This window comes from Furipterus horrens, unplaced genomic scaffold, assembly GCF_987537825.1.
Source record: "Furipterus horrens unplaced genomic scaffold, mFurHor1.1.pri manual_scaffold_1, whole genome shotgun sequence".
Lineage (NCBI taxonomy): Eukaryota > Metazoa > Chordata > Mammalia > Chiroptera > Furipteridae > Furipterus > Furipterus horrens.
The window spans coordinates 18,746,978-18,773,698 of record NW_028327171.1 but is presented as its reverse complement, the minus strand read 5'-3'; the positions used below and the strand labels follow the sequence as shown (position 1 = coordinate 18,773,698).

General features: G+C 38.3%; 2 protein-coding genes across 3 annotated transcripts in view; one reads left to right on the top strand and one right to left on the bottom strand.

Annotated features, from left to right (window-relative positions):
• CXADR (CXADR cell adhesion molecule) overlaps positions 1–3,513 on the top strand; it is a 48,719-nt gene extending 45,206 nt beyond the window's left edge. The window contains exon 8 of the mRNA XM_090272838.1: positions 3,254–3,513. Coding sequence (XP_090128964.1) covers positions 3,254–3,295 — 42 coding nt within the window. The 3' untranslated portion in view covers positions 3,296–3,513. The remainder of the gene's footprint in view (positions 1–3,253) is intronic.
• A 242-nt stretch (positions 3,514–3,755) lies between these two features.
• On the bottom strand, positions 3,756–22,372 carry BTG3 (BTG anti-proliferation factor 3). 2 transcript variants are annotated; one of them, XM_090272815.1, is made up of 5 exons: positions 22,176–22,372; positions 18,686–18,863; positions 14,549–14,686; positions 7,316–7,520; positions 3,756–4,434 (listed from the first exon to the last, which is right to left on the bottom strand). In XM_090272815.1, exons 2-5 carry the CDS (start codon positions 18,856–18,858, stop codon positions 4,192–4,194), a joined length of 759 nt encoding a protein of 252 aa, XP_090128941.1. In that variant the 5' UTR covers positions 18,859–18,863; positions 22,176–22,372; the 3' UTR covers positions 3,756–4,191. The 2 variants fall into 2 exon arrangements, with proteins under 2 accessions (XP_090128941.1, XP_090128937.1); XM_090272811.1 differs by having other exon boundaries at positions 22,203–22,372.
• Between the last annotated feature and the right edge of the window lie 4,349 nt (positions 22,373–26,721).

The window sequence follows — 26,721 nt, the reverse complement described above, 5'->3', positions numbered from 1 at the left end:
AGTATAAAAATCTAGACTGAAATGCACAATGTAGAAAAATATAGTTCTCTGTATCTGCCCCTCTTCCCCTGGTATTTGTTTTTCCAGACAACATTGGCACCATCCTAGACATAACATTTTTCTTTCCCCACTTGCAGTATTTCCCCAGCTTGCAACATTTTATTCCTTGTCATTACAAATTCATCTTTTGTGGCTCTATATTTCCCAGTTTTTAAAAAAATAGTTGTTCATATTTTAACTGTTCATCTATTCATGGCTACGCGGGGTTTTGTTATTTTTGCCATTCACAATTTTGCAATGAACACTTAAGATAATGGCCCCCTTGAAGGATTCTGTAGATGCATTTCTAGACGTACAGTTGGTTGGTCAAAGAACATGCATTTACATTTTAACTTCCCTTCAGAAAAGTCACACTCCTTTAAACCTGTACTAACTGTGTATTAGGATGTTTCTCCATACACACTGGGCATTTTTGATCTTATGATTGCCAAAATAAATCTGCTTTAATTACTAATGAGGTTCATACATTTATCAGTCATGACACTAAATCATATACGAAGTTATTAAACTTCTAGCCTGGTTAGAAATGTTCGCCACCTATATTCCCTATAGGTTTAATATATATTGTATACATTAATGTATGTAGTATTTTTTAAATCATCCGTAAGTCAAGCTATGGATGTCTGTCATAATACTTGGTGTATTTTCAAGCCTATGAAATTTAAGCAAGGCTCCCAAGGCTTCCATACTTATGAAGGTCATTTCTGTAGTAAGCTCTTCCTTTTATGAAGGCAAAAACAATAAAATTCAGTAATTTTGTGCACGCATGTGCTTTAAGGAATAATCAAGCCACCCTAAGTAGGGCTGTATCCACTACAAGTCCTAATGCTTAATTTGCTTTAAGGGTTAGTTAGATGTGGTCCCCTTCAAATTATATGTAAAAGAGCAAAGGAACCTGGAAGGTGCCTAATGCTGTTAAATTGGAAGGCAAGGGATGCTCTCTGCAGTGAATAAAGTGTGCACATTCTGAACAGGAATGTAGAGCCTCCTCTACTAGTGCTTGTATGACAACTTCCCAGTATGAGTTGATGCTATAAAGCTCCATCTATGTTAAATCACAGATAACTAAAAAAAAAGTTAAAGCTTTTTTACTTGAGTCTTACTAATACCATTAGTTCTCTGTGACCTTTCCTCTTGACCAAGCATTGGTACAGCTTTGTCACCTCAATCCTATCAATTGGGCTGTAATTCCTATTATAATTTGATTTATAGTTTAAGGGAAAAAAATGACTATCAAGTTATTAGTCAACCCCTTTTCAGAAATATCTGAATAGTGTGTAAAAAGGAACTTTGTCAAGACTATTAGTCATTAATCAAGAAACTTTAGTTTTGTTTTCTCACTTAATACAATCTCTGCATTTGTTCTTTTTTTTTTTTTTGCCCCCAAATTTTGGCTTAATGTTAAACATTCTCACAAGTTTCAAGAGTTGGTAGGAAGATTTTCTAAGTAGTGATGAATTTAGTCAAAGGCACCAAGAGCACAGGCTTTACAAAAGGCACAGCTGGATTTTAAGCTAGGGCTTTATTACTTAGCTTTCTGTGATTCTAGATGTTTTTGACTTCTCTGAAAGTCCTTATCTAAACTGAAATAATACTGGTACCTACATCATGGGGTTATTATGAGGAATAAACAAGTTACATAATAATAAATTTTTTAAATTTACTATTACCTGTAGAATGGCTTCTCTGGCAAGGTAAATGCACACGATATGTGTTTAAGTTTTTTTCCCCCCTTCCTAAACGAATAAGAAATCATTTTAACAGTGATAGCTGAGTAGAAAGCCAACATGAATGCTTTATCTTAGCTTGAAATCATAAAAGTTGGTTGAGAAGTTAAATACTTTTGAGACAAATATTACACTAAAAAGCCATCCTTATTGATGTACTAAAAAAGGTGTACTTATTGATGTAATAAAATTTACCAAGTTTTTTATTTTTAAAATTTCTATGCCCAAGTTTAAACCTATAAATTTAGAACTTTGCAGTTATGCCTGCAAATACAAGAGACAAATTATCATCAATCACAAACCACTCCTGTTAGAAAGTTTGATAAAGCTTTCAAACTATTATGCAGCCCCATTTTATCAAGAACATAATCATGTAAGAGAAACTTAGACATGTTAACAATTCTTAGTCCTAATCACTAAGAGAAACTTTTGTACCACAGACTGGCTTTCTCAATTGCTAAGAAAGATGATCTTCATCAGGAATGGATTGGAAAAACTATATTAATAAGCTTTCTTTAGTTTTAAATGAATTTTAGAATAAGGTTGGGGGTGGAGAGTCAATAGAAGTTGGAAATCTCTACAGGTAGTTCATCTAATAAAGTAAAAATTAGCATTTTCCCCTAGGCACTCTGGTATTTAGTTGCCAGCACAAATGAGTAAGAATTTAAATTTCATAATAGCCTAATGTGGAAAGGTCTGGGTACCAGGGGTGTACCAAAAATGCTTCCTTCTTTGACAGTATGGCTAGTATACTTCTGATTTTCCTAACAAACTTACAATTACGTGAGCAAACAAAACAAATGCTAACTCCATGACAAAAATACTTGAAACCTGTCACCTTTACAATTGACGACAAATCTGCCATTATCACACAAAACTCTCTCCCATAAGGGAAGTTACATTTTAAAAAATTAAAACTTAAAAACTAATCTGCCTTGTGATGCCAGTTATCCCTAGAAAAATAAACTGAAGTCTGAAGAGGCATTCACTACATACAGGGGTAAGCAAAAGTAGTTGGTTTGCTGTGTGGTATATACAATAAACTGTTTCATGTACTCACAACTGTAAACCTACTTCTGCCAACTTGTACTTCAGGGGAAAAAGTTGGATGTTAAAAGTTGTGTTATCTTACCAAAAATTACAGTAACATTAAAAGAAGAAAAGTATCTAAGATTTAAAATTAAACATTAAGGCTTTACAAACAATTCTACATACTTATCTTTGAGCTATGTATCCTTACAATTTGTGTACTTCTCTGGTATTCTATACATCAACAGAATTTATCAGAAAAAAATGACAACAGGAATACTTAAAATAGCCAAGGCCATCCAATGATTTATCAAATTTTGATTTTTCTAGTAAGTTAAATAATTTAAAATGTGGGAAATGGGAAAAAGTACTGATCTCAGTGTTTTAAAATTTACTTTGGGAACCAAATTCTTATATCTCCTTTTCTCTTTTTGTAGTTCGAGTACACTTACAAGACTGATGGCACCACAGTGGTATAAACATGAAGTACTACTGAAGAATCCGAAGTACTGTTCTATGTCGCCTTATTTTGGACCTCTAGTAAAGATCTGAATGAGTTGGGAAAAGCATATGGCCCAGATATTAAGAGTGACTGAAAGGACATTTCTGCTTTATGCAATTGCATTACGCACATAAGTCAAATGTCTTACCAAAATAAGTACAGGCCAAATTCTTGGTTAGGAAAATCCTGTGTATATTGACTTTAATACTTTGAAAGATGTTTTTCATGTTTGTATTTTCAATGAGCTACTAACGAATTGTAGACTTTTTATATACATATTTTGATACATAAGCCTTTGGGGAAAGTGGGTTTTAAAAGTTGATTTTTTAAAGGAAAATAAAAATGTTTACATTTTCTTTGCTAAATGTTTAATTAAAACAGTACAGTGAAACATCCCTTTTGCTTTCTCTTTTTTATGCACAGAACAGAAGCACACATTGTCATGCTTCAAACTACTTTTTATTTGCAACTACATGATTTCACACAATTCTTCTAAACAGTAACATAAAATAGATTTCCTTGTGTATAAATAACTTACATACTCTCCACAAAGTAAATGCTCAAAGGTGCTAGAAGAGATCGTCCACTCCTACAGTGTTCTTGTATGCAACAGAGTTGATGCACAACATATAAATACTCAAGTCCAATATTAAAAACTCAGGCACTTGACTAACTTTAATAAAGTTTCTCAAACTATATCAATATATCTAAAGTGCATATTTTTTAGAAAGATTATTCTCAATAACTTCTCTATAAAAATAAGTTTGATGGTTTAACCCATCTAACTTTACTACTATGAGTATGAACTTTTAACTTTTAATATGTAGTCAGGCTTATTCTACCTTCCCTCAAAACCAACAGAATCAAAAGCAGCTAGTGAGGTGCTAACATGTGAGGATTAATCCAGTGATTCCGGTCACAATGCATTCCAGGAGGAGGCACCCATGTTACTGGAATTGGACGATATGGTTTATTATTCTTCCTTCCCTGACTGGGATAACCAAATGGAACAGGAGGAGGGTAGTGACTCTGATGGCCATTCCCTCGGTACATTCCTGGCTTTTTTCTGGGCAAAGGGTGCCACATCGGAAGAGGTGGAAATATCAATTCTGAAATCTGTAGAGAAAGAGAAAAGAGTGAGTTAATTCAAAGAAAAAATTAGTCATGTGTTATATAAAAACTAGGTGAATTTCCAGATTCCTCATTAAAGAAAAATAAAAGCACTCACCCAAAGAGTGACATTCCCAGGGTCAAGTCTAAATATAGGGTGGTGTAAAAGTAGGTTTATAGTTTTGAGTATGTGATAACAGTTTATTCTTGTGTTATTTATGCTATTGTATTATTTTCCATACAAACAACTATAAAACTACTTCTGCTCCACCCTGTGTGTTAAAATCAGGTGATCAACCAGTGTCTTCTGAGTAAGTGAAAAGGAATAAACTCAAACATAGCCCTCTGAAGCAACCAGAAACCTTATATTTTCTTCCAAAAATGTCAAGAGATTTAGTTTTTATTTTTAGGTCTATGATCTGTCCCAAATTAAATTTTTGTGTGTGTATGATGTCAGACACCAGTTAATAGTTCTTCTTTTAAACATATATAGATTATCCAATTGTTTCAGTACCAGTTCTTAAAGACGTTTCCTATTGAATTGCTTTGGCACCTTAAAAAAAAAAAAAAAAAAAAAAAAAAGACTGTACATGTACATGTAGGTCTATTTCTGGTCTATTCTGTTACATTAATATATCTGTGAATCTTTAAACCATTACCACACTATTTTGATGAACACAATGACCATATTAATGTGAGGCCTCCAATTTGACTCTTAACTTTTAGAATCAAATTTGTCGCTTTTTATAAAGAGGCTTTTGGAATTCTGATTTATAGTTGAATCTATAGATCAATTTGGGGAGAAATGATGTAATCTACACTTCTTAATTAGGGCAGAGTTTTATCTCTGGGACCTTTCAAAAAACACACAGACTCCTCAGAAAAAAAAAAAAAAAAAAGACCCCAAGCTAGGAATTCTTGTCCTTACTTTGAAACTCCCTTTTTAAAGTCCTTGGCAATGCCAGGTTCAAGATGAAAAATTAGACAGGAAGAAAAGATTAAAACTGGCCTGTTGCACCAGATTCCTACACAATGGCATATTAATAACCAGGTTTCTCTCTCATGAGATTTTTTGCTAATGGATATAATGTCAAAAAAAAAAAAAGTTTTACTTAAAAAGCACAAGAGACTTTCATTTCCTGTTGTAATTTTATCCTAACAGTCTTTCAACATGGGTGGATAATAAATACAATTTAATTTTAATATAAAATCTAAGTATTAAAGGTCAATTTAATTATAAAATATTAGCAATCACTTCAACTTGGGACTTATTCTTTGCTTTGTTAAATAACAAACAAAATTCTGAGATAAAATTGGACATATTTGAATGAATTCCAGGCAACTTAACGGTCATTTGCAATATATAACAAATTATGCAGAGAGAAAAAAAATGCCCAACATATTTAAGGCAAAGATCTTAAAAATGATCCCTGAAATACATCTATTACATTTACTTGTCTATACATGAAATCTCTCAGAAAGAATATAAAAGTAACTGGTAATTATTATCTCCAGGGAAGGGCACAGGGCTAGCTGTTAAGAAAGAGGGAAGACTTGTCACTATTATACTCTTTAATACTGTTTGATGTTGTTTTTAAAAGCAGGTGCATGTGTTGTCTTATAATACACACATATACATATAAAATATAATAATCTTCAGAACTAATCTTCCTCTAAAGCTTAACTTAACTGAAAAATAAAATGAGAAATCAAAAATGAAGTTACATTGGAAGAATGATCACTATATAAATGTATGTTAAAGGTTTAATTTTTCATACTCAAAACTGATACTCTGATTTCTTAATTAAGTTCTAAATTCTTATTTTGGCACAAACCCAGCTCTACTGTAGACCTGGTATGTTTCCTTAAGTCTAATTAATGCCAAATTAATAAAACCACATATATTTAAAAATACACAGTTGACCTTTGAACAATATGGAGGTTAGGTATACTACCCTCCCTCTCAAATATCAATGTATTAACTTTTGACTCCTGAAAAGCTTAACCAGTTGTCTCTTGGTTATCAGCAGGAAATTGGTTCCAGGACTCCTCAGATACCAAAATCTGCAAATGCTCAAGTCCTCTGCATAAAGTGGCGTAGATCAATGCATAAAGTAGGCCCTCCACATCCTCGAACTCCCAATCTCGGACCGAAAACAATGCAGGTATTTATTGAAAAAAATCCACCTTAAGTGGACTCATGCAGTTCAAGGGTCAGCTGTGCTTAAGATTTAAAAAAATGTTCACCTATAGAATAAGGCTCAACTCAAAGAGTTCTTTAAATATTTTTTTACTTTGAAATATCTTTTCGGTTGAGAAGTACTATTGTTAAGAATTTATGTAAACATATTAAAGGTTCTTTGGCAGGTGGGGTATAAATAGTAAATAACGACATATTCTATATGTTCATGCAGGCACTCCTGCATGTTAGCTATATAAGCCTTCAACTGTTAAAAAGGAGATGTTGTTTTGGCTTGAGTAAAAATTGACTGAGATATATAATTTGGTGTAACTTCTTTTAGATTATGGAAAAGTAGAGAACAAGAAAGTTAAACACAAAGGTATGAACTGGAAGTGCTAAAGATTACAAAAAATGAGTGGCTATTTTTGAATGAAGTAAGGATTTATAAAACATCAGGAATGTTTTATCACATTTTTTTCTTCTTCTTTGCCACACTCTTGGAAATATATTTACCCTACCTGTTGAGTAGTAAAGCAGACTTTTGATAAAGTGACTCAGGATGCCTATTTACATCTCAGAGGAACAACTTCATGTGGAAAGATAAGAACTGTAATCCAGAACCTCTAATCAGATAAATCTTGGGGAACATGGAACAACCTGGCAAGCCCTACTCATGGAACTTCAATATAAAGCTGTTTCATTTACCTGGTACATGGGGCTTGGGGTTGCAGTCACGGTTTTCACTTCTACTTCCTTACTTGTCGTTTCTTCATCTGAAGAAGAGGATCCTGAATGATAATCAGAGGTAACCTTATCAAGGGCCCTGGTAACTTTCTTAGAGATCTCATCCTTGTTTTCATCCTCATTTTCAAAGCTGGCAACAATGAATGCATTGTTTTTTTCTCCATACCTAAGAATTTAAAAAAAAGAAATCTTACAAACCTTGAAGTCACATCAACACAGCAAGAAATGTTCATAGAAACGAACTGGTCTGGACATGTAACTGGCCCAGAACAAAGAAGAGACCCTCCCAAAACTTGACCTTACGCCAACAGGCAGGCCACAATTTTCTACTTATGATCTATTTAACTTCAAATAAAAGTGATTATTCTCCTTTTCAATTTTCTTTTCTAAATACTTATTTAAAACATCAAAAAGAAATCCATTGTTTTGATTACATTTTGTATTATACATACCATTAAAAAGTGGGCTGTACAGTAAAATCTCCTATTTTCACTGACTCCTCTAATACAGGTCTAGTAATTCAAGTCAAAAATCAACTCGATATTTCTTAAGACATTTTACTTTTAATATATTCATATAAAAAGGGGTTTGTGTTTCCTATATCCACACTGACAACAATAAGAACCAAGGCAACTGTTGAGGTTAAAGAAAAAACTATGATTGAGGAAATAAAGGGGTTTTGCCTGAACTATACTGCGTACCTCATAGTGATTCCATAACTGTTCACTTCTCATTTTAATTTGTTTAATAAGTTAAATGAACAAGCCTTTTTATCCTTCCAAAAAGTTTATTTAAAGACTTGATCTAAGAAAACTAATTGTCAAAATATGTAACTTTGACTGTTGGCTACTTTAAAAAAGGAAAAATTCTGCAATAAGGGAAAATAGCACAGTAAACATTAAAACTAAGAGTTTTCATTCAGAGGCCAAAGAAAAAAACCCAAAATTTATTTAAATAGATTGTACAACATAAACATAATGAAACAATTTCTAATAGGATAAAGGAAATGAACTGTTAAGCAGTTCTTATACATTATGTAAATGAAGTTAGAAAAAGTGATTCTAAGCTTAAAAAACAAATACTGTACAACTTCAATAAAAATCAAGTAAACTATAACTGACTGACATCAATTACTTTCATTTCAAATAACTTGTCCCAACTTATTTCTGAATCAAGGTATCTACAATAAAGTAAACAGCCTTACTGCAATAAAGTCTTTTGCAAGTGTATATAAAAATCAAATAGTCTCACAGGTGAGTTCTGCATCTTCATATAGCTGTGCTCTATCTCCCATTCCCACAGGCTGGACTGGGCCATAATGCTACCTAAATATGGTGCATAACTCCCTATTCTATTCTTTTTCAGTTCACTTCACAAAAGGAGTTGCTACAGGATGGCAGAACGAGTACTGGACATGTTTCTCGTTCTGGGTCGGCCATTAACTAGCTCTGTGGCTAGAGGGAAGTCATTTAATCTCTCCAGGCCTCAGACCTCAGTTTCCTATTTGCCGTTTAAGGAAACTGGAGCTGGTTCGATACTTTGTCTTCAGCTGGTGATTCTTCTTAGTATAAGATGCGTGAACAGTTGGGCAAGTTCCTCACAACACAGAATTCCTGTATTATAATTTCAAGTTTACTTAGCATGAGGTTTTTAGCAATAGAAACTTACTCTTCAGTCCTCTCCAGCATTTAAAGACTAAGCAAATTTTGATACAATCAAAGGTTAATTCATATGTTAATGTCAATCTGAACAATGGGCTCAAGACTACCTTCAATTTTGTCCATTAATGGAGTCAAATTCAAGCAAAACAGAAAGGCAGGAAATTTGAGAAAAATCCCTGCCTTTGTAGAAGTAGAAACCTAAATCAGGGGCAGACATCTAATGATTAAATGATCAGCTGTATTAACTCAGATTTCTTTGACATGCAAGTTCAATTAGGTTTTACATCTTTCCCTTTGTAGTATTTTGGTATGAGTGCTCTCTTCATGGCAAGTGAAGCTGCTTACTATATTACAGTAACATTAGAATGTGCAGTTAATTCCTTAGAATTAGGATTGAACAACTTTTAAACTTTCCATTTTTCAATGACACATTACTAAAACATTAAGGCCAATTTAGTTAATTTGAAAAGTATCTAAGGCTCTTTATCAGGAAAAGAAAGGATCATAGAAAAAAAAATTGTTTTAAAAGTATAGAAATACATTGAGTAGATAATAAAACTGCCAGATTCTCCTTACTGGAAAGATCTGTTATCTGTTCTGTATCCTTCCAAATATTTCACTAAGTACGTAACACTGCATGCAGCATTCCAGTATTTTATTCTTATGTAGTAACTCATAGACTATGAAGAATGTTATCTTTGATGCATTTCAATTTTTTTCATAACTTTCATTAGTCTCTAGTTATTGTTAGTTATTATGCATATTTTTATTAAATTATATAATAAACTATATCAGATTGTTTTAAATTTTTCAGATTATTTCTTTCTAGTTTGGTCCAAAAACACTAATCACTATCTCAAGCTCCTCTATTAACTTATGGTATGCACCTCTACTCAATCGCTAACCACTTTCTTTTGGGGATTGTTATCACATTCTGAAGATGCTCCCTATATCTGTGAAAAAAAAAATATCAAAGCCAATATTTGGCAAAATTTTAACCATAAATTAGAAAGCTACTGAATGCAAATATTTTCTTATATTAACCAGATGAAAACACAATGTTTTTCATTATCTGGTGTCCTAATGATGTACCCACTTATGTAGAAGGTCCACGTAACTATAAAGCTTCTATCTTCACATTTCAAATAAATGTGTCCAAAATACTTGTATAATTTCCCAACTTCTTAAATATCCTTGGACATAGATTAAGATCATTTTATTAAATATTCATTATTTTACTGTGTAATAATACATTTGTACCAATTCTTCAGCTTTTTCACTCCCACCTCTATGTCAGACTATGACCTTTTTTTGGGTAGCCTGACTACTATGAACCTCCTCCTTTCATATGCTGCTTATAAGTTTGTATTAATTGAAAAACTACACAACTACTTAAAGGCTCAATCAGGATTTAAGTACAGGCCTAATAAAAATGCAAGCAATTAACATAATAGCTCTGTGATAGCTGTATCTCTTGTATACTGTATGTTCTACCAATGGTTCGGTGGTCAGTCTCCAGGCTGACCCACCCTGGCCTCAGTTAAGTCAGAATCTAAAATTGTTTGCCCTTTGTAGACCGTAACTGGAGATGTCTTGCTTTTCCTTTCCTAACTGAGAAGGCACACTGAAAAATCTACTACCGACATCCAGTTTCTCAAAGTAATAGCTGGTACCAGCAATTTTCAACCTTTTTCACAGAGCACATAAACTAATCACTAATATTCTACGGCACACCAACATATTAATTTTTTTGCTAAACTGACAAAAAAAATAGGTGTAATTTTGATTCATTCACACCAGACAGCTACTGTTGTATTGCCTGTTGTCATTTTTTTTTCACTTGACAATCTAAAGGAAAAGAGGTCAGAGCCCCTGACTAAATAGTACGGTACTGCACGTTTTAAAAATTCTTGCAGCACACCAGATGAAAACTGCTGGCTTATACCAATAGCTTATAAACACGAAGGCCATAAAATTCAGTGAAAAAATAACCATGTATTTTTTGACATGTCTTCACCTCCACTTCCATTGTTGGAGATCAGGTCAAAGGCTATTATTAATATAAAACCTTTGAACATATTGGGGTTGTTGTATCTTAAAGCATCTCTACTACAGTCAACAGGTGAATCGTTCCTCAAAATTAAAGAGAAACAACCCTAAAGAAACAGCTGTAGGAAATTATTGGAGGTTCCAAGCCAACTGTTCATCCTGTTCTTCCTGATTGGAAATGTCCTTCCCACCCTGCCATCCAGTCAACTGCAACTCATTCTTCCCCAGGCAGCTTGAGTATCACCTACTCAATCATCTTTTCTGACTCAGCCAAGCACTGATTTTCTCCACTGTGTCATCAACTGCTTCATTTTGTACATACTTCTATTAGAGCACAAATCGTTCTCTGCTATAACCTGCCTATCCTTTCTTCTAATTTTTTACACTTTGAACTACCTGAAAGACAGATAACATTCTCATTTTTTAAAAAATGCCACAACTAAGAAGTATGGTCCACAATGAAATTTTTTTACTAACAAATATCTTTTCATTTCTTTTTTTTAAGTATATTTTATTATGTTGTTACACTAGTTCCAATTTTTTTCCCCTTTGCCCAATACCCCTCCTTCCCTCTAGCAATCCCACCCCACTTAGTTCATGTCCATGGGTCGTGCATATTAAGTTCTTTGGCTTCACCCTTTCCTATATTATTCTTAACTTCCCCCTATTTTGTACCAACCGATAATGCTTCTTAATCCCTATACCTTTTCCCCACCTCTTCCCCCTCCCCTCTCCCAGCTGATAACCCTCCAAATGATCCCCATACCTATGATTCTGTTCCCATTCTGATTTGCTTAGTTGGATTTTGTTTCTATTTTTTAGATTTAGTTGTCAATAGTTGTGAGTTTGTTGTCCTTTCAGTGTTCACAGTTTTGATCTTCTCTCTCTTAAGTCCCTTTGACATTTCATATAATAATGGCTTGGTGATGATGAGCTCCTTTAGCTTCACCTTGTCTGGGAAGCACTTCATCTGCCCTTCCATTCCAAATGATAGCTTTGCTGAATAGAGCAATCTTGGCTGTAGGTCCTTGCCTCCAATCACATTTTATACTTCTTGCCAGTCCCATCTTGCCTGCAAAGTGTCCTTTGAGAAATCAGTTGATAATCTTATACGCACCCCCTTGGAGGCAACTCCCCGCTTCTCTCTTGCTGCTTTTAGGATTCTCTCTTTATCTTTCACCTTTGGCATTTTAATCATGATGTGTCTTGGTGTGGTCCCCTCTGGATCCAGCTCGCCCGGGACTCTCCGTGCTTCCTGGACTTGTATGTCCATTTCCTTTGGAAAATTTGGGAAGGTTTCCTCCACTGTTTCTTCACATAAGTTTCCAATTTCTTGCTCTTCCTCTTCTTCTGGCATCCCTATGATTTGGATGTTGGCACGTTTAGAATTGTCCCAGAGGTTCCCAAGCCTCTCCTCATTTTTTCCAATTCCTGTCTCCTCACTCTGCACTGATTGACTGTTTTTTTCTTATGTTCCAAAACTTTGATTTGAACCCTGGTTTTCTGCCCTTCACCATTGGTGTTGTGTGGATTTTCCTTCGTTTCACTTAGCATAGCCTTCACTTCTTCCCTTATGCATTTGCCATACTCAAGCATATCTGTCAAGACTGTGAGCATCTGTATCACCAGTGTTTTAAATTCTGCGTCTGTTAGGTTGGCTATCTCCTTGTCACTCAGTTCTCCCACTGGAACCCTGATCTGCTCCCTCTGTTGGGCCATACTTCTCTGTCTCCCCATCCTGACAGGCTCCTGTGTTTGTTTGCCTCCATGTCCCAGGCAGAGCTGTCACTTCTGTTACGTTGCAAGGGGCGGAGCCTTAGGGATTCATCAGTACAGGGCAACCTGTTTCACCACGTTGTGGCGATGTATGTGGAGGAGGGGTCTGAGCAACGACGCCGGCCCAGCATTCACCCCTTTTCCAGGCACCTCTCCCACTTCAGCACTGGACTCGCGCCCCTCTAGCTATTGCCCTAGCTGTTGTTCCTAAAGTGGATGCATCTGCGGACATTCTAGGACTGTGGGGGCCCTTTAAGCAAGTGGACTCTGCTGGGAGACCAGCAGTTTCTGCATCCGCCCCAGCCCCTAATGGTCTGCACAGTCAGAACCAATGAGGCTTTATTTTCCCCGGCACTGGGACTGTGAGCTGTGTGGTCTGCTGAGGAGCTGGGAACACTCCCCAGGTGTCCCCCATGACTTTTGAAAACATGTAACTGTGCTTTCTGCCGGCCTGCTGCAGTCGCCACTGCTGCCACCACCACACCGAGTCCTCTCCGCCCCAGCTCCACCCCTCTTGTCTGGATGATATTTCTTCTACGTTCTAGACACACACACACACACACACCCCGCGATAGGTGAAAATTCGCAAAGTTGGAACCTTACATTTATTTTAGTATTTATATATATTTTAAGGCTTTATAAAACCTTCCCACAACTTATAAACCATTCCCAGTCCCTTATTAACCTTTCCCACTCCCTTATTAACGTTTTCCACACTTTTATAAACACTACTTGTGTTCTTAAACATACTCTACACTCTTAAACCTACATAACTTTAACAACATACATATACAGCACTGCAAAGTCCCACGATATAGCAAAAAATCCGCGATAAATAATTAAATATAATTTTTTAAAAAATCCTGCGATAGTGAGGTCGCAATAAGTGAACCGCAATAGAGAGAGGGACTACTGTATATATCTTTGTTTGTTGGGGACTTCCATGCAGTTTGATTTTCTGGAAATTTCTGGTTGTTTCTAGTTTTGGGGTAGTTGTATTCCTTCTTAGTTGTGGAGAGAGACGCAGTGTGTCTGTCTATGCCTCCATCTTGGCCGGAATTCTCATATCTTTTAATTTTTTATTGGATATGTTATTGTTGTTTTCTTACAGTTGTCCCAATTTTTCCCTGTTGCTCTACACTACTGCCCCCCACCCCAATATTTTTATAAAGAATGAAGTACAATTAGATTTCAGACCTACCACTCACCTTTTACAATTCTGCTCATTAGGAGACAAAAAATAATTTTCATTATGAAAATATCAATCAGTCACTTAAAAAGGGAGGCAAGAGTAGAAACAAACAGAAACAGAGACCAACTAAAAGTTATTATCCAGTATTATTTGAGATTAGATTATTTCCTAATTTGAAGATGGGAAGGTCACGTGCACCACGAAAAAAGAAAGACAATAAATGACCTACAGGAGTCTAAGTGTCTAAGTTTTATTTCTTGATCTACAATAAACTTCCTGGAAAAGTTCTAGAAAAACGTTGCTCAATCAGTTCTTGAGTTTCTTTAGCAACAAAAAAGGAATGTAATCAGTCCTTCCTATCACGTCAAGAAAAACACTTTACAAAATCTACTTCTCAGAAAGTCAAGCAACCAACTTCTGGCCATGAAGATACACAAGCAGGCAGGACCTAAAAGAATTTCATGAAAGCCAATTCCAGCATGGTAATCAGCTCAGCCACCAAATTAAAAAACTCACCGACAGCACACTTCACATGGGTCTACCCACAGAGTCAGTTCCTTTGGCAAGCCCAGGTCACTGTACAAGATGCAGCTGTTCTCACAGGCTTTCAAGACATCAGGGTCAACTCTCTGAAACTTATTGACACGAATGCATCTGCAACAAAGTGGAATAATGTTAATAGCTTTAACTGAATAATAATCATAAGCATCTTTACATTTTTTAGTATTTGCCAACATGAATGGAAAAAATAACAAAACCTCTTGCAGAGAACTCAGGAGTGTATCTATCCTAAATAGATAATAAATGTGAAGTAAAGGCAGAGGCACCATCAACAAGACTACCCAGGCTGATAAAAAGAAACGGGCATCTGTGTGAGCCCAGGGAAATCATAAGAACTGCCTCTACTTCATTTTACCTAGAAACTACTCAACATGTACATTAAATGAGCAAAGAGTACGAAAGTTACATGAAATTACTTAGAGCTCTGAAGATAGTTATTTTACTAGGCCAAGTTCATAAATAATAAAACTTCCAAAAACAAAAGACCTCAACCAACATTTCAAATATTTGGAAACTCTTATTAAAAATTTTGACCCATCATTACCTTGCTTATATGTCCCAGATAATAAAATAAGCATTAAGAAGAATGTCCTTTGTCTTATCTATAACTGTTCCGTAGAACTAGAATCAGCCAAAGACACAGAACACTCATTTCATGTACTTAAAATAAAAATATAATCCAAAGTGTTATTGGCTTATTTCATTTAACTTCTATTATGCAAGGGTTTTCTTTATTTTTAATAGTTGTTGAAGTAAGTGAGAGAATGTTCAGAGATTGCTCCCAATATAAATACAAAGTACACATTAAAATAAGCATTCTACTCAGAGAAATGGTAGCTTCAATGCAAGTATTTATTGCCAACAACTAAGAAATCAAGGTTTTAGTACTAGTCACAGAACAAGTACTGAGTGAATTTAGATTAAGCTGTTTCACCTCTTCCTCAGACCCAAAGCTGTACAATATGGAAAATACAATGTAAACAATAAATCATATTTATACCATAAATACAATACCAATACAATGTGCCATTTAAAGTTTTTACAAGTTAAATTATTTTATTAGTTGATTAGTATTTTCCATTTAAATAGTGAAAAAGTTCTCATTTGATAACAGCTAATATACATGTATTTAAATAATAATAATAAAAAAGTGGACCCTTGAACAACATGGGTCTGAATTACCCAGGTCCATTTATATGCAATTTTTTCAAGAAATACCTGTACACTATTTCCAATCCAGGGTTTGAAGAGTCTGTGGATGCACCAGACCAACTGTATGCAATGACCTATGCCACTTTACATAAGGAATTTGAGCACTGCAGGTTCTGATATTGAGAGAAGGTCCTGGAACCAATCCTCTGGGGATATTGAGGGCAACTTAAATTTCAGGGTAATGTCAAAAAGTATACACAGATTTTTGGACTAGGTAGGGGTCAGCACTCCTAAACCCATTATTCAAGGACCAACTGTAATTAACTCTGTCTGAACGTTTACTGTGCAATGGACAATTTCCTAAATGCTTTGCATGTGTTTACTTTTAATTTTCGTAATTATCCTGAGTTAGATAACCATTTTCCATTTTAAGACAGGAAGCAAAGAGAATTTTAGTAACTTGCCCAACATCACAGTTAAAAAGTGGTGAACCCAGGGGTCAAATCTAGACCAGACTCCAATGACACCCTATTCTGCCTGTACCTATCTTAGCATCATTAACAACTGAGCAAATTCAGAGCAAAAAAAGTTATTTTACAGCACGCATGATGCTCTTTGTTCCTTTCTGTACAATGCTCCTATGTTATACATTCTAATGTTGTGTAGGTTGATTCAGAAGTCCCATGTCGCCCTGTCCAGGTGCTTAGTTGGTTGGAGTGCTGTCCCATACACCAGAAGGTTGCAGGTTCGATTCCTGGCTGGGACGTGTATGGGAGGGAACTGATCAATGTTTCTCTCCCCCTCCTTCCTCTCTCTCTAAAAATCAATGAACATTCTTAGGCGAGAATTGAAAAAATAAAGTTACATGTACCCTAGAATCAAAAGGAGTTAAGGGAAAGAAGGGATCTTAGTATGAATTTTTACTGTGTATAATAAGAGTAATATAGGCTCTAACCTTAAAAAAATAGGTATGTAAATAAAGATGCTTAAACAGACTCTGCTTCAACAAAATTTACGTATCTTATGGATTTCAGATTTTACACTGTTTTGTTCACTGAACATATACTGTGACTACTTATCCATTAACCACTTCTAAAAGTTGTATAAAAATAGTCTATCAATTAATGTTACCAGTTTAGTTCTTTCCAAACTATAAGAAACATCCATATTCATACATACTTGTCTGCATTTCTGATTAAGATCCTAGAATAGATTTTTAGGAGACTTACTGTTCAAGAACACAGATCTTAGTAATGCCAAATTGCCCTCCAAAAGCACCTATCTGTATATATTGCAGAGAAACAATTTTAATTTATAAACACTTTAGAAGAAAAAGAACACTTCCAACCTACTCTATGGACTGAGGAGTATACTAACTCTGGTTAATCCTATAATCGATTCATTTTTATAGTAGTTAATGACCCAATATTAAGTCTAATAGTTTTCTACTTCAAAGATGACTTAATAATGATACTTCTGATCACATGCCAATTTAATCTTGTTTGGCTAACTTTTTCCCTTAACTTTTTAGAAGTAATGGAAATGAAATTATACACTGCCTGACCTTTAAGCATTTACTTGACAGTGTCTCCTTTTTTCAGTAATAATACGGTGGCTTGGTACTTCCATACATCTTCATCCAATGTCAATTACATAAGTGTAAAAGCCTCAACAGCTCTAACTCAGAAAAGTTGTCCACTCTATCAGTAATGAAAATGTGCAGGAAAAAAATAAGAGAATCGAGTGACAAGATAGAAAATAACTTGAATCTGCTTTATATAGAACATCCACATTTCTTCTTTAACTCACATTTTCCAATTTACCAGGAAAGCTGGTGAATGAAGGGGAAAATACAGCAATCACTTTGAATCTTTTTTCAAAAGAACACATGCTCACCTAGCTTTTAGCAAATGAGAAATAAACAAATCATATTTTCACCTACCTTGTACATTCTTTGAATAGTCTTGCACTTCCAAGAGCTCAGTGACTAAAAGGAAGTCCTTTTTACATCAAAGCACAGACGTGCTGGTTTGTGGAGAAAACTTTCAGGGCAATAATATGCATAAATAAAAGAATTTTTGTACTCATGATAGCCACAACTATTCTACTTTAATTTTTTTGAGGCCACAAAACGAATGGGGCAACGTTTGACAGAAAGTTTAGCAGAACATTCTCAGCCTAGGTTCCCAGGCGGTCACATCAATAGCAGGTGGTAAGCATGCTAGGACATGTTGGGCAAGAATCTGTTCTTTACTTTAAGCTGTAAATGTCACTTATAAACCACAGTATAAAAGACAGCTGTGAGTGAGAATTACCTTCCCTGTCAGAGGGATGTGCAGAAAGTCCATAAGAATTCAGGGTAAGTTAGTTCTGTGAAATCTCAGAACTAATATTTACCAGTTGTGAAATCATACGTAAGTTACCATCAACCTATAAAATAGTTGCACTGGCTCCTACAATAAAGAATTATGCGTAGTATAAATAAATTAATTCTGTATCCAGAATGTATTAGGTATCTAATAATCTTAATTCCTGTTTGCCATACAATTTTTATTTTTTTAAAAAACATGTGACATGTTAATTTTAGATTCAAAGAGACTCATCTCCCTCAACTCCTACCATGCCTATTTATGGGTGATAGCTTTAGTAGACCCCTAGAATTGTGAAAACCTCCAAGTATCTGATAGAGAAAGGAATATGTTCAATCAGGAGCCCAAAACACTGGCCTTTCAGGTCTAGGCAGGAGGACTCCAGTAACAAATACATGTATTTTAAAATAAGTAAGGAAAAAACACCAGGACATTCCGGAGTTCTGTATTTTGCAGATAAACTATGAAAGGCATGAACTGTACACCCTTCAGTCCTTTGGCCTTGACTCATTTTAGAAACTGATCAGCCTCTTCACTTAGTCCAATGCAACTGTCCAATCTAATCCTTTACCTGTAGGCCTGTCCTTTTGAAGGTTTTTCAGGATACCAGTGATTTTTATATTTTTCTTGAAGTATCAGAGTCAACTTCTCAGCAAATCTTTCAACTGCCTCTTTCTTCAACTTATCATGTTTTCGAACTAGCCTTGTGAAAAAGAAGACAACGGCAGCAATTTCATTCTTCATTTTTCCTGCAAAGATAAAATAGTTTTTCTTAAAACAAAATATAAAAACTGGAAGATAAAGCTCTGGAAAATATCCCTCCTTGCAGCTCCCCTTCCTCCTTCCAATTTTATCTTGTTTCACTGGCTCATATCTGGAGTAGGGAACAATCACTACTCATGCCACAGACTTTATAAAGCACTGTTTAAGAATCTTGCCACTTAGATCTGTGAATTCAGTAAAGAAAGAAGAACAAATTGTTCCTATTGGTTAAAATAAAATCAGAGATATCGCTCGGAGAAGTACTATAATAATACCACTACATAGTTTTTACTAAATGTATGAATATTTAGCTGCAATAACTTAGGTTTAAAATTCTGTGAAATGATTTGAATTTTAAAACACAAAAGTCCACTTAAAATCCAGTATTGTAGGGCCATAACAGAAAAAGTTTGGCGTTCTTAAAAAGGTTAGACATAGGGTTACCTATAACCCAGCAGTTCTACTCCTAGCTACATACAAGAAAAATGAAAACATTTGTATACAAATGTCCATAGCAGCATTATTCATAATAGCCAAAAAGTATAAACGACTCAAATGTCCATCAACTGATGAGTGGACAAATAAAGTATGGTATATATATACAATGAAATATTATTAGGCAACAAAAAGGATAAAATAGTGATATACACTACAACAATGGGTGAACCTTAAATACATTATGCTAAGTGAAAGGAGCAAGTCAAAAAGAACAAAATCGCATAATTCCATTTATGTTAAATGTCCAGAACAGGCAGATCTATATGGACAGCAAGTAGATTAGTGGCTTAGCAGGGCACAAGGGACAGAGAGAAGGGAGGAGTGATCTCTTAGTACAGGGTTTCTTCCAACAAACTGTATGTTTTAAATGTAAGAATTATATGGTATGTGAATTATATTTCCATAAAGCTGCTATACATAAGGAAAAAAGAATCCAGAATAGAGTGTCTGTAAGCATTCTTTCAGATATCACAAAAGAGTGGCTCTAGGAGTACATATTTAAGAGAATGAAAACTCAGGGTCATCTATAGAAAATCAAACTAAAAGAAATAATCAGAGATTTCGCTGCATTTTGGAAGTGCCTCAAGGAAGACTCTTTAAATGGCAGACCTGATTTATGATTGATTAATGCATAAAGGCAAAAACAACCTTGTCCTGGGATTGTTCCGATGTATATTCTGCCTTGATGCGATGAGCTCATTCATTTGGCTGCTCTAAGTAACTCGGAGTTATTCAGATGCTGCATTTACTAAGCATCATCACCTTTTTCAAAGCCAATTATTAAAGACTTACAGCCGCCTCTGCTATGTTTAGTATAAAACCCAGCTAACCTGATAGTGTGCGTTCTCACACTTTCAAAAAATAAAGGTGATTCTGTTAGCTTCCTTTTTTTCTTAAACCTGCTCTTAAAAGCCTCCCTTCATAATATGATTCCTTTACTCCTTGTACGAATTCAAACAAGGGATCTCACTGTGAAATAAATTCTATATAGTTATCTGAGAGGTGTGCTGGCAGCCAGAGCCACCCTGATCCTGGATGGGAAGACACCCAAACCTTCCTCCTGGAATCCTAGAATGCCAAGTCCACTTTCGATGGCCGGCTCCCAGGACGCGGGTACCAGGCTGCACGCACACACCAGCGTGCAGGCACACACAAGCCCAGCCCCCCCTCCCGCACACACACACACACACACACAGCTGCCTGCAGCCTCCTCCTGAGAAAATGTGAGCCACTTCCACTTTATCCAGCTCTATTTGACGCACGACCACGTTATGCTGGAAAAGAAAACCCACCGCAATCTAACCTATGGTTTGGGATGGAAGTCGGTGATGGGACTACAATGAGCCTCACACCACGCAACAAAACAAGGAACCACACTCAAGAAAAGTACTGCAACTGTAACTAGTTCGTTCCCCTCCTTCATTCAATTTGCCAGCTATGTTCGATATATCTGGGCTTGGGATTTTGTTTTCCCTTTTATTTTTGCTCCGTGTCATATCAGAAAGAAAAGGAAGGAAATAACCACTTAGTGGTTGCTGTTGGTTGTAACACAGGATGAGTCATACCTATTACTTTTTTTTTTTTTTCCAGTTTGAAGGAATGATGCCTGAAGAGCTGAAAAATGAGCCTCCCCACCCCCCACCCCGCCTCTCCCAGCGAGTCCTCTCCACGAGTACCGAAAGGGGGGAAGCGAGGGAGCGTTATCAACTCGGGGAGAAACAGAAACGGGCAGGGCGCCCCGGGTAAGTGGCCGCAATTCCTCCACCCACACTGCGAGCGAAAAGCTCCCATTTTAAATATCGCACAGTGACGTCACCCTGGGACGTCGTCACCGCGGCGGCGGCTGCTCCTCAAGTTGTACTTTGTTCCAGAGGCTCCTCGGCTCCTCGGCTCCTCGGGGCGCGCGTAGAGCCCGGAGGAAAACCTAGCCCCGTCTTCCAGGAGTTTGTAACTTTGCGTACATGTTCCTTCCTGTAACTAAAAGCTCATGGCGACTGTTTTCTAGAAGCAATCTCTCTCCTGCTAGACGTTCCCAAGGTTGAGGATGCGGGCGCCCGGAGGCGGGGATGAGGCGCTCCGGGCCAGCCTCGGCGGAGGTACGAGGCGGGCTCGGGATACTGAGGGGACACGGATTCCCACGGGGCCGGGAGACGGGCTCCCTGAGCCCTGAAACCTGCTGCGAAGCCCTCACGCGCGGTTTTCTGAGGGTGAGGTGAGGAGGCACCGAACACCTCCACCCGCTCCGCAAAGAACGGCCTGTGAACGCGCCCAACTTCTGCAATCGGGGCTTTCCCCAAAGTTCAGGGGGAAGGGCCCCCGCCCCCCAAACAGCCGGGCCGGAGGGCGCCCCCTCCCCAGTCTGCCCGCGCGTGCGCCGCCCCCATTCCAGGTCCGGTCTCCCTGGGGCCTGGTGTGAGGACTGAGTTCCCCTCAGGCGTGACCCCCGGACAGCAAGGGTCTCGAGCCCCGACAACACACAGACGCACAGCGGGGCGGCAGGGGATGGAAGGCGGAGGGCGGCCGCCCACCCCCCGGGGGAAGGAAATGCAGGATGGAAACGTGGCAGAAGCCTCCAGGCGGAGTCTCCTCCATCCCGATCCCACTGAGGGTCCCGCGGAAACCCCCGCCGGCCACCCCCGCGGTTCCCAGCCCCTTCTTCGCGCCCAGCTAGAGCCGATGCAACCTTGTTGGATCCATCACTCCTCCCGGTTCTCGGTGCGCCTCCCCCGGCGAGCCTTCGACGTGGCCGCAGGGGCGCCCGGACCACCACCTCCCCCAACATTCCCTCAGCCCCGACTTGCCCGCCTCCCTCGGCCCGGCCTCCTCACCGCCGCCGCTCTGGGGCTGTAGATAAGGCGGACCCGACCGTCTTAAAGCACGGAACCAAGGGTGCCGCCTCAGTGGGCCGCCGCTTGGCGGCAAGGAGCGCAGCTAGCCTATACCGGCTCGTGCTGCTCCCCTGTCGTCGGGCGAGCGAGCGCACGCTTAGAGGGCGGGCGGGCGGGCGGACCTGCGGACCAGCGCGAATGAGCGAGCGCAGCCCTGAGGTAGCGCCGGGGGCTCGCAGGCCGGAAGAGGGGAGGGGCGATGACCCGGGAAAGGGTTGGCGCCGAGCGGGACGGGCTAGCGCGCCTCGGGGGCGGAGCCTGGGGGCGTGGCTTTACTCAAAGCCCGCCCCCGAAACCCGGGCAGCGACGAAACCGCCCTGATCTAGTCCGACGTCGAGGGTCGCACCACGCAGCAGTGGAGACTCGTTCTCAGGGCGCCGTGCATCGCTGTCGCCCGCCTACTTGCTGCTGCAGAGCCTTCAGGGGTCGCACTGGCCACGTCCCTGAGCTGCCTGGGCATCGGCTTCCGTCTCTGGTCTCTCCTTGCCCTTCTGTGCCCTCACATCCTCTGTTTTGGGAATGCGAGTTCTAAATCCAGCTTTGTAGACCCTCGTTTCTCTAGTACCAGGGCTTGCGGGGGGCGGGGGTGGCAGGGGCGACACGGACAGTTGGAAGGGAAATTGCATTTATGGGCTGATCCTCGACCTTCTCCCTGTAGTAACTGCGGTCACGTCAACTGTGCAGCCGCCGTGTTATATTTTGGGTTATTTAGAACGCCTAGTTGGGCCCTTTGCCTGGGGAGGTGGCTCCCTCAGAGCAGGGACTACCTGTTGTGTGTCCCGCCCGACCCGGGACTGAACAGGGTCTTGCCCAGGAGGGGCTCCTGGGATGGTGGCTGAACGAATGAAATCTTGAGAGTCCAGGCTTTCTTGCTCCTGAGATCCTTTTACTCAAGGATTTCCCAGATACAAAGCTTCATCTTTGAGTAAATACAAATGTGGAAAAGGTACATTAATTTTCTGAAGAAAAGAAGGAACATCTTTTCAACCTTTTACATTGAACTGGGACCATGGTATTCGTTTTGTGAAAGAACTAATACATCAAACAGCCCCCCAAAATACAAGATATTTCTACTTTAAAAAATTACTATGAAAACAGTGAATTTTCACTCTTTCTTGCTAAAACATGTTGTAAATTACTCAAGAACTGATTGCTTAAGTTATAGATTAGACAGATTCCTCACTGACCACTAGGCCTCTGAGCATGTTTTCTGCCCAGTTTCATGAATATTTTAAACTCTTATTACTGATGTTAATAATCATAGTCTATTAGCAATTCAAAACAATAATTTTTAGCAAAAATAAATATGCAATCCCAAGAACACTACAATAAACTTTTTTTTTTAATTATACTCTTCCACCTAGGGCTACTGTACTTGGTCAATTTAAACAGAGTGCTAATATTTATATCTCAGAATATTCTAGGAGATATGAGGGTGTTTTCATTCTAAACTCATAACAATCTGAGGTTATTTTACTGACAAAGGTTTTTGTCGCTGCAGTTTCACAAAATAGCTAAGAAGCCACAAACATTACTCAAATGTTCTGAAATTCCTGTAGCCCAAGATTGCTATTTTGTGTAATATTTAGAAATCTGTGACCCACGTGATCCAGACTGAGAGCAGTGCCATATTCAAAAAACACAGGCAAGTACCTGAAATCTGATTTCAAAATAACTTTAAGGTTCTCATAGCCTGAACACTGTGAAGCAGATAAATAACAAACAACACACCTTAAACACTTCTCTATTTTTCTCCTCCTCTGTTCTCACACAAGGTAGCTGCTTGTGTGCTTTCAAAACCTGGCCGTTTCTTCAGATCTTTCCCCCAGCTCTCTTTTTCCCTGAGTTGGAATCACAAAAGCCCTATAGAATTGGTCTAGCAAGCCTGGACCCTTCTCTATAGGAGGCTGTAAGGAGGGGAGCAGAGCTGAAACAAACAATTACACAATAAAGTGTATTTTTCCTTTCCGCAGCTAATTCCTTTTCACAGTGAACTCTAAATGTTCACTAAGATTGTGTGTTAATAGGTCTAGTTTCCTTTTAGCACAAGTGGTTTCTTTTGAAAATGAACCACCTTAATAGGGCAGGGGCTTTAAAATTACATCTTGTGGTGTCAACCCGAAGTCACAGAAAACACAACCTATGGGCAAATCCCAAAATTATGAATAGCTTTCAAAATCAGGGCTTGTTTTCCACAAAGTAACTCTGTAACTATTTAAAACCTGTATTCCTTTGAGTTTGGAGAAGTTCAGTATTTTAACAGAATAATCTCAGGTACCATTTTAATCCACATGTCGAACTGGAATCTGAATATGAAACTGTCACTTTTAATAGTGGACAGATATTCTGTTATGTAACATCAGGGAAAAGTGTGCAGCCTTTGGGGACCACTGAAGGTCTATCAAGTGTCATCTAAAACATTTTAATTCTAAAAACACTTCAATCTATTTCTTCAAAGTTTTCCAGTACTTAACTAGTTGGTTAAATTAAAATAAATTAAATCTATTTTCTTTGCTTCCATTTCTTAAATATCAATAAACTGGCAGCGGTTTAAAAAAAAAAGCACAAAGAAAATTTGTACTCTTCATTATTTTCTCCATTACATCTTGCAATGAAACTGACTTCTAAAACTCACACACAAATTCTCTTGATGAATGAGGTAATGGAAACTGGACACACCAACTTCATATTTTCACTTGTATTAACTGGTGAAAACCTTTCTGTCCCAATCATTCCTCAAACCTGTCTCATCTTTTTCAGAAAACGTGTTGATCCATCTTCTCAGATTCTTTGTTGGCAATCGGTTAGGATTTGTCAATTTGTGTGAACAAGGTTTGTTACCGGGCAAAGTGGAATTCAACTCCCTGCTGCCATACCTGAGCATAACACAATAATTGGTTGGGTAGGAAGAAGGTTTGTTTGTTTTTAACAGGGTGCCCAATCGTGGGGAGCTGGGGACTCCCCTGGTCCAAGCCATTCTCTTCTGCAAAACACAGAAATCCCCTTGTTCCCTAAAAGACCAAAATCCAAATCCATGCCCAGAGACACCCCCTTCATTCTTATTTCCCCTTTTGAAGTGTAAGGCTACTATAGGCATGGGTCTCCCTCTTTCCAGCTCCAGGCTCTCTTTCTCTAGAATCTCCCTTGCAATGCAGCAGCTTCCTCTCTCCCCCGGGGCCCAGATGTGCTGCCAAATGACTGCAGCTGGTCATGTGAGGGGCTCTGTACACTGGACCCTGGAGTTCAAGGCTGCTCGAGCCCCTGAGACCTGCAAGCTTTCTTGGGAGCAGTCCAGAACTGTGCCACATGGCACAGCAGTGACAGCATCCCATTGGCCCACCACTGGCTGTTGGGGAACTCGTCCCATGTGAGCCTGCTCAAGATCGTGCAAGTTGGGCAATGCAAGAGCTGGGCCTAGCATCTGCTCCCCTACTCCAGGGAGTGCAACCTCTCTGCCAGATCGGGCTTCCCTGCTTCCTAGGGATCTGGCCAGACACCTCCTGTTACAGGTTAGGAAAATGTACAGGGGGGCTGCAAACTCTGGGCTCAAGTAGAGCTTCCTATTAAGGGAGGTACCATTGCTGTGAGTTCCTTTGACAATACTCTTTTTCTCCTTACCAGCAGAGAAACTGAATTCTATTAGCAAGTAGTATATAAATCCCTACCTTTATTTCATGTAACAAAATTAAGAATATAATCATATTCAATTGGCAAAAGTTTCAATTTATTGTAAAAGAAAGAACTGCTTTGAAATACAACTATAATGTCAGGGTTCTCCAGAGAAACAGAACCAATGGAATGCAAATATAGAGAGAGAGACACATTTCTTTTAAGGAATTGGCTCATGCGATTATGGGAATTGGCAAATCTAAACTCTGTAGAGCAGGCTGGAAGGCTAAAAACCCAGGCAAGAGTTGAAAGTGCAGTCTTGAGTCCAAGATCCATAGGCAGGACTTCTCTTACTGTCTTAAGGAAGTAATATTCATTCTACTCCAAAAAATCCTCTATTTTTAAGATTGATGTGAGAGAGAGAGAGAGAGGGAGGGAAGGAGAGAGAGAGGAAGGGAGAAACATTGATTTGTTCTTCCACTTATTTATGCATTCATTAGTTTTTTCTTGTATATGACCTGACCAGAGATTAACCCTGCAACCTTAGGGTATCAGGCCATCACTGTGACCAACTGTGCTACCTGGCGAGGGCTGAAAAACCTTAATTTTTGCTATTTAAGCTTTCAACTGATTGAAGCCCACCCACGTTATTGAGGGTAATCTCCTTTATGTAAAGCTTACTGGTTATACATGTTATTCACATCTATGAAATAGTCATCATAGCAATATCTAGTCTAGTGTTTGACCAAACAACTGGGTACCATGGTCTAGCCCAAGTTGACACATAAAATTAACCATCACAACCACCTTCATTCAGTAGTATTTCCTCAAAGGCACAAGATAAGTAGGC

Bases quoted from the DNA above. Each gene is read 5' to 3' on its own strand.
- BTG3 (XM_090272815.1), bottom strand. From the start codon at position 18,858: ATGAAGAATGAAATTGCTGCCGTTGTCTTCTTTTTCACAAGGCTAGTT. The intron at 7,521-14,548 runs GTGAGTTTTTTA...TTAAATTCTTAG, and splicing joins CCATGTGAAGTGTGCTGTCG to GTATGGAGAAAAAAACAATG. The intron at 4,435-7,315 runs GTAAATGAAACA...CTTTCTCTACAG, and splicing joins CCCCAAGCCCCATGTACCAG to ATTTCAGAATTGATATTTCC.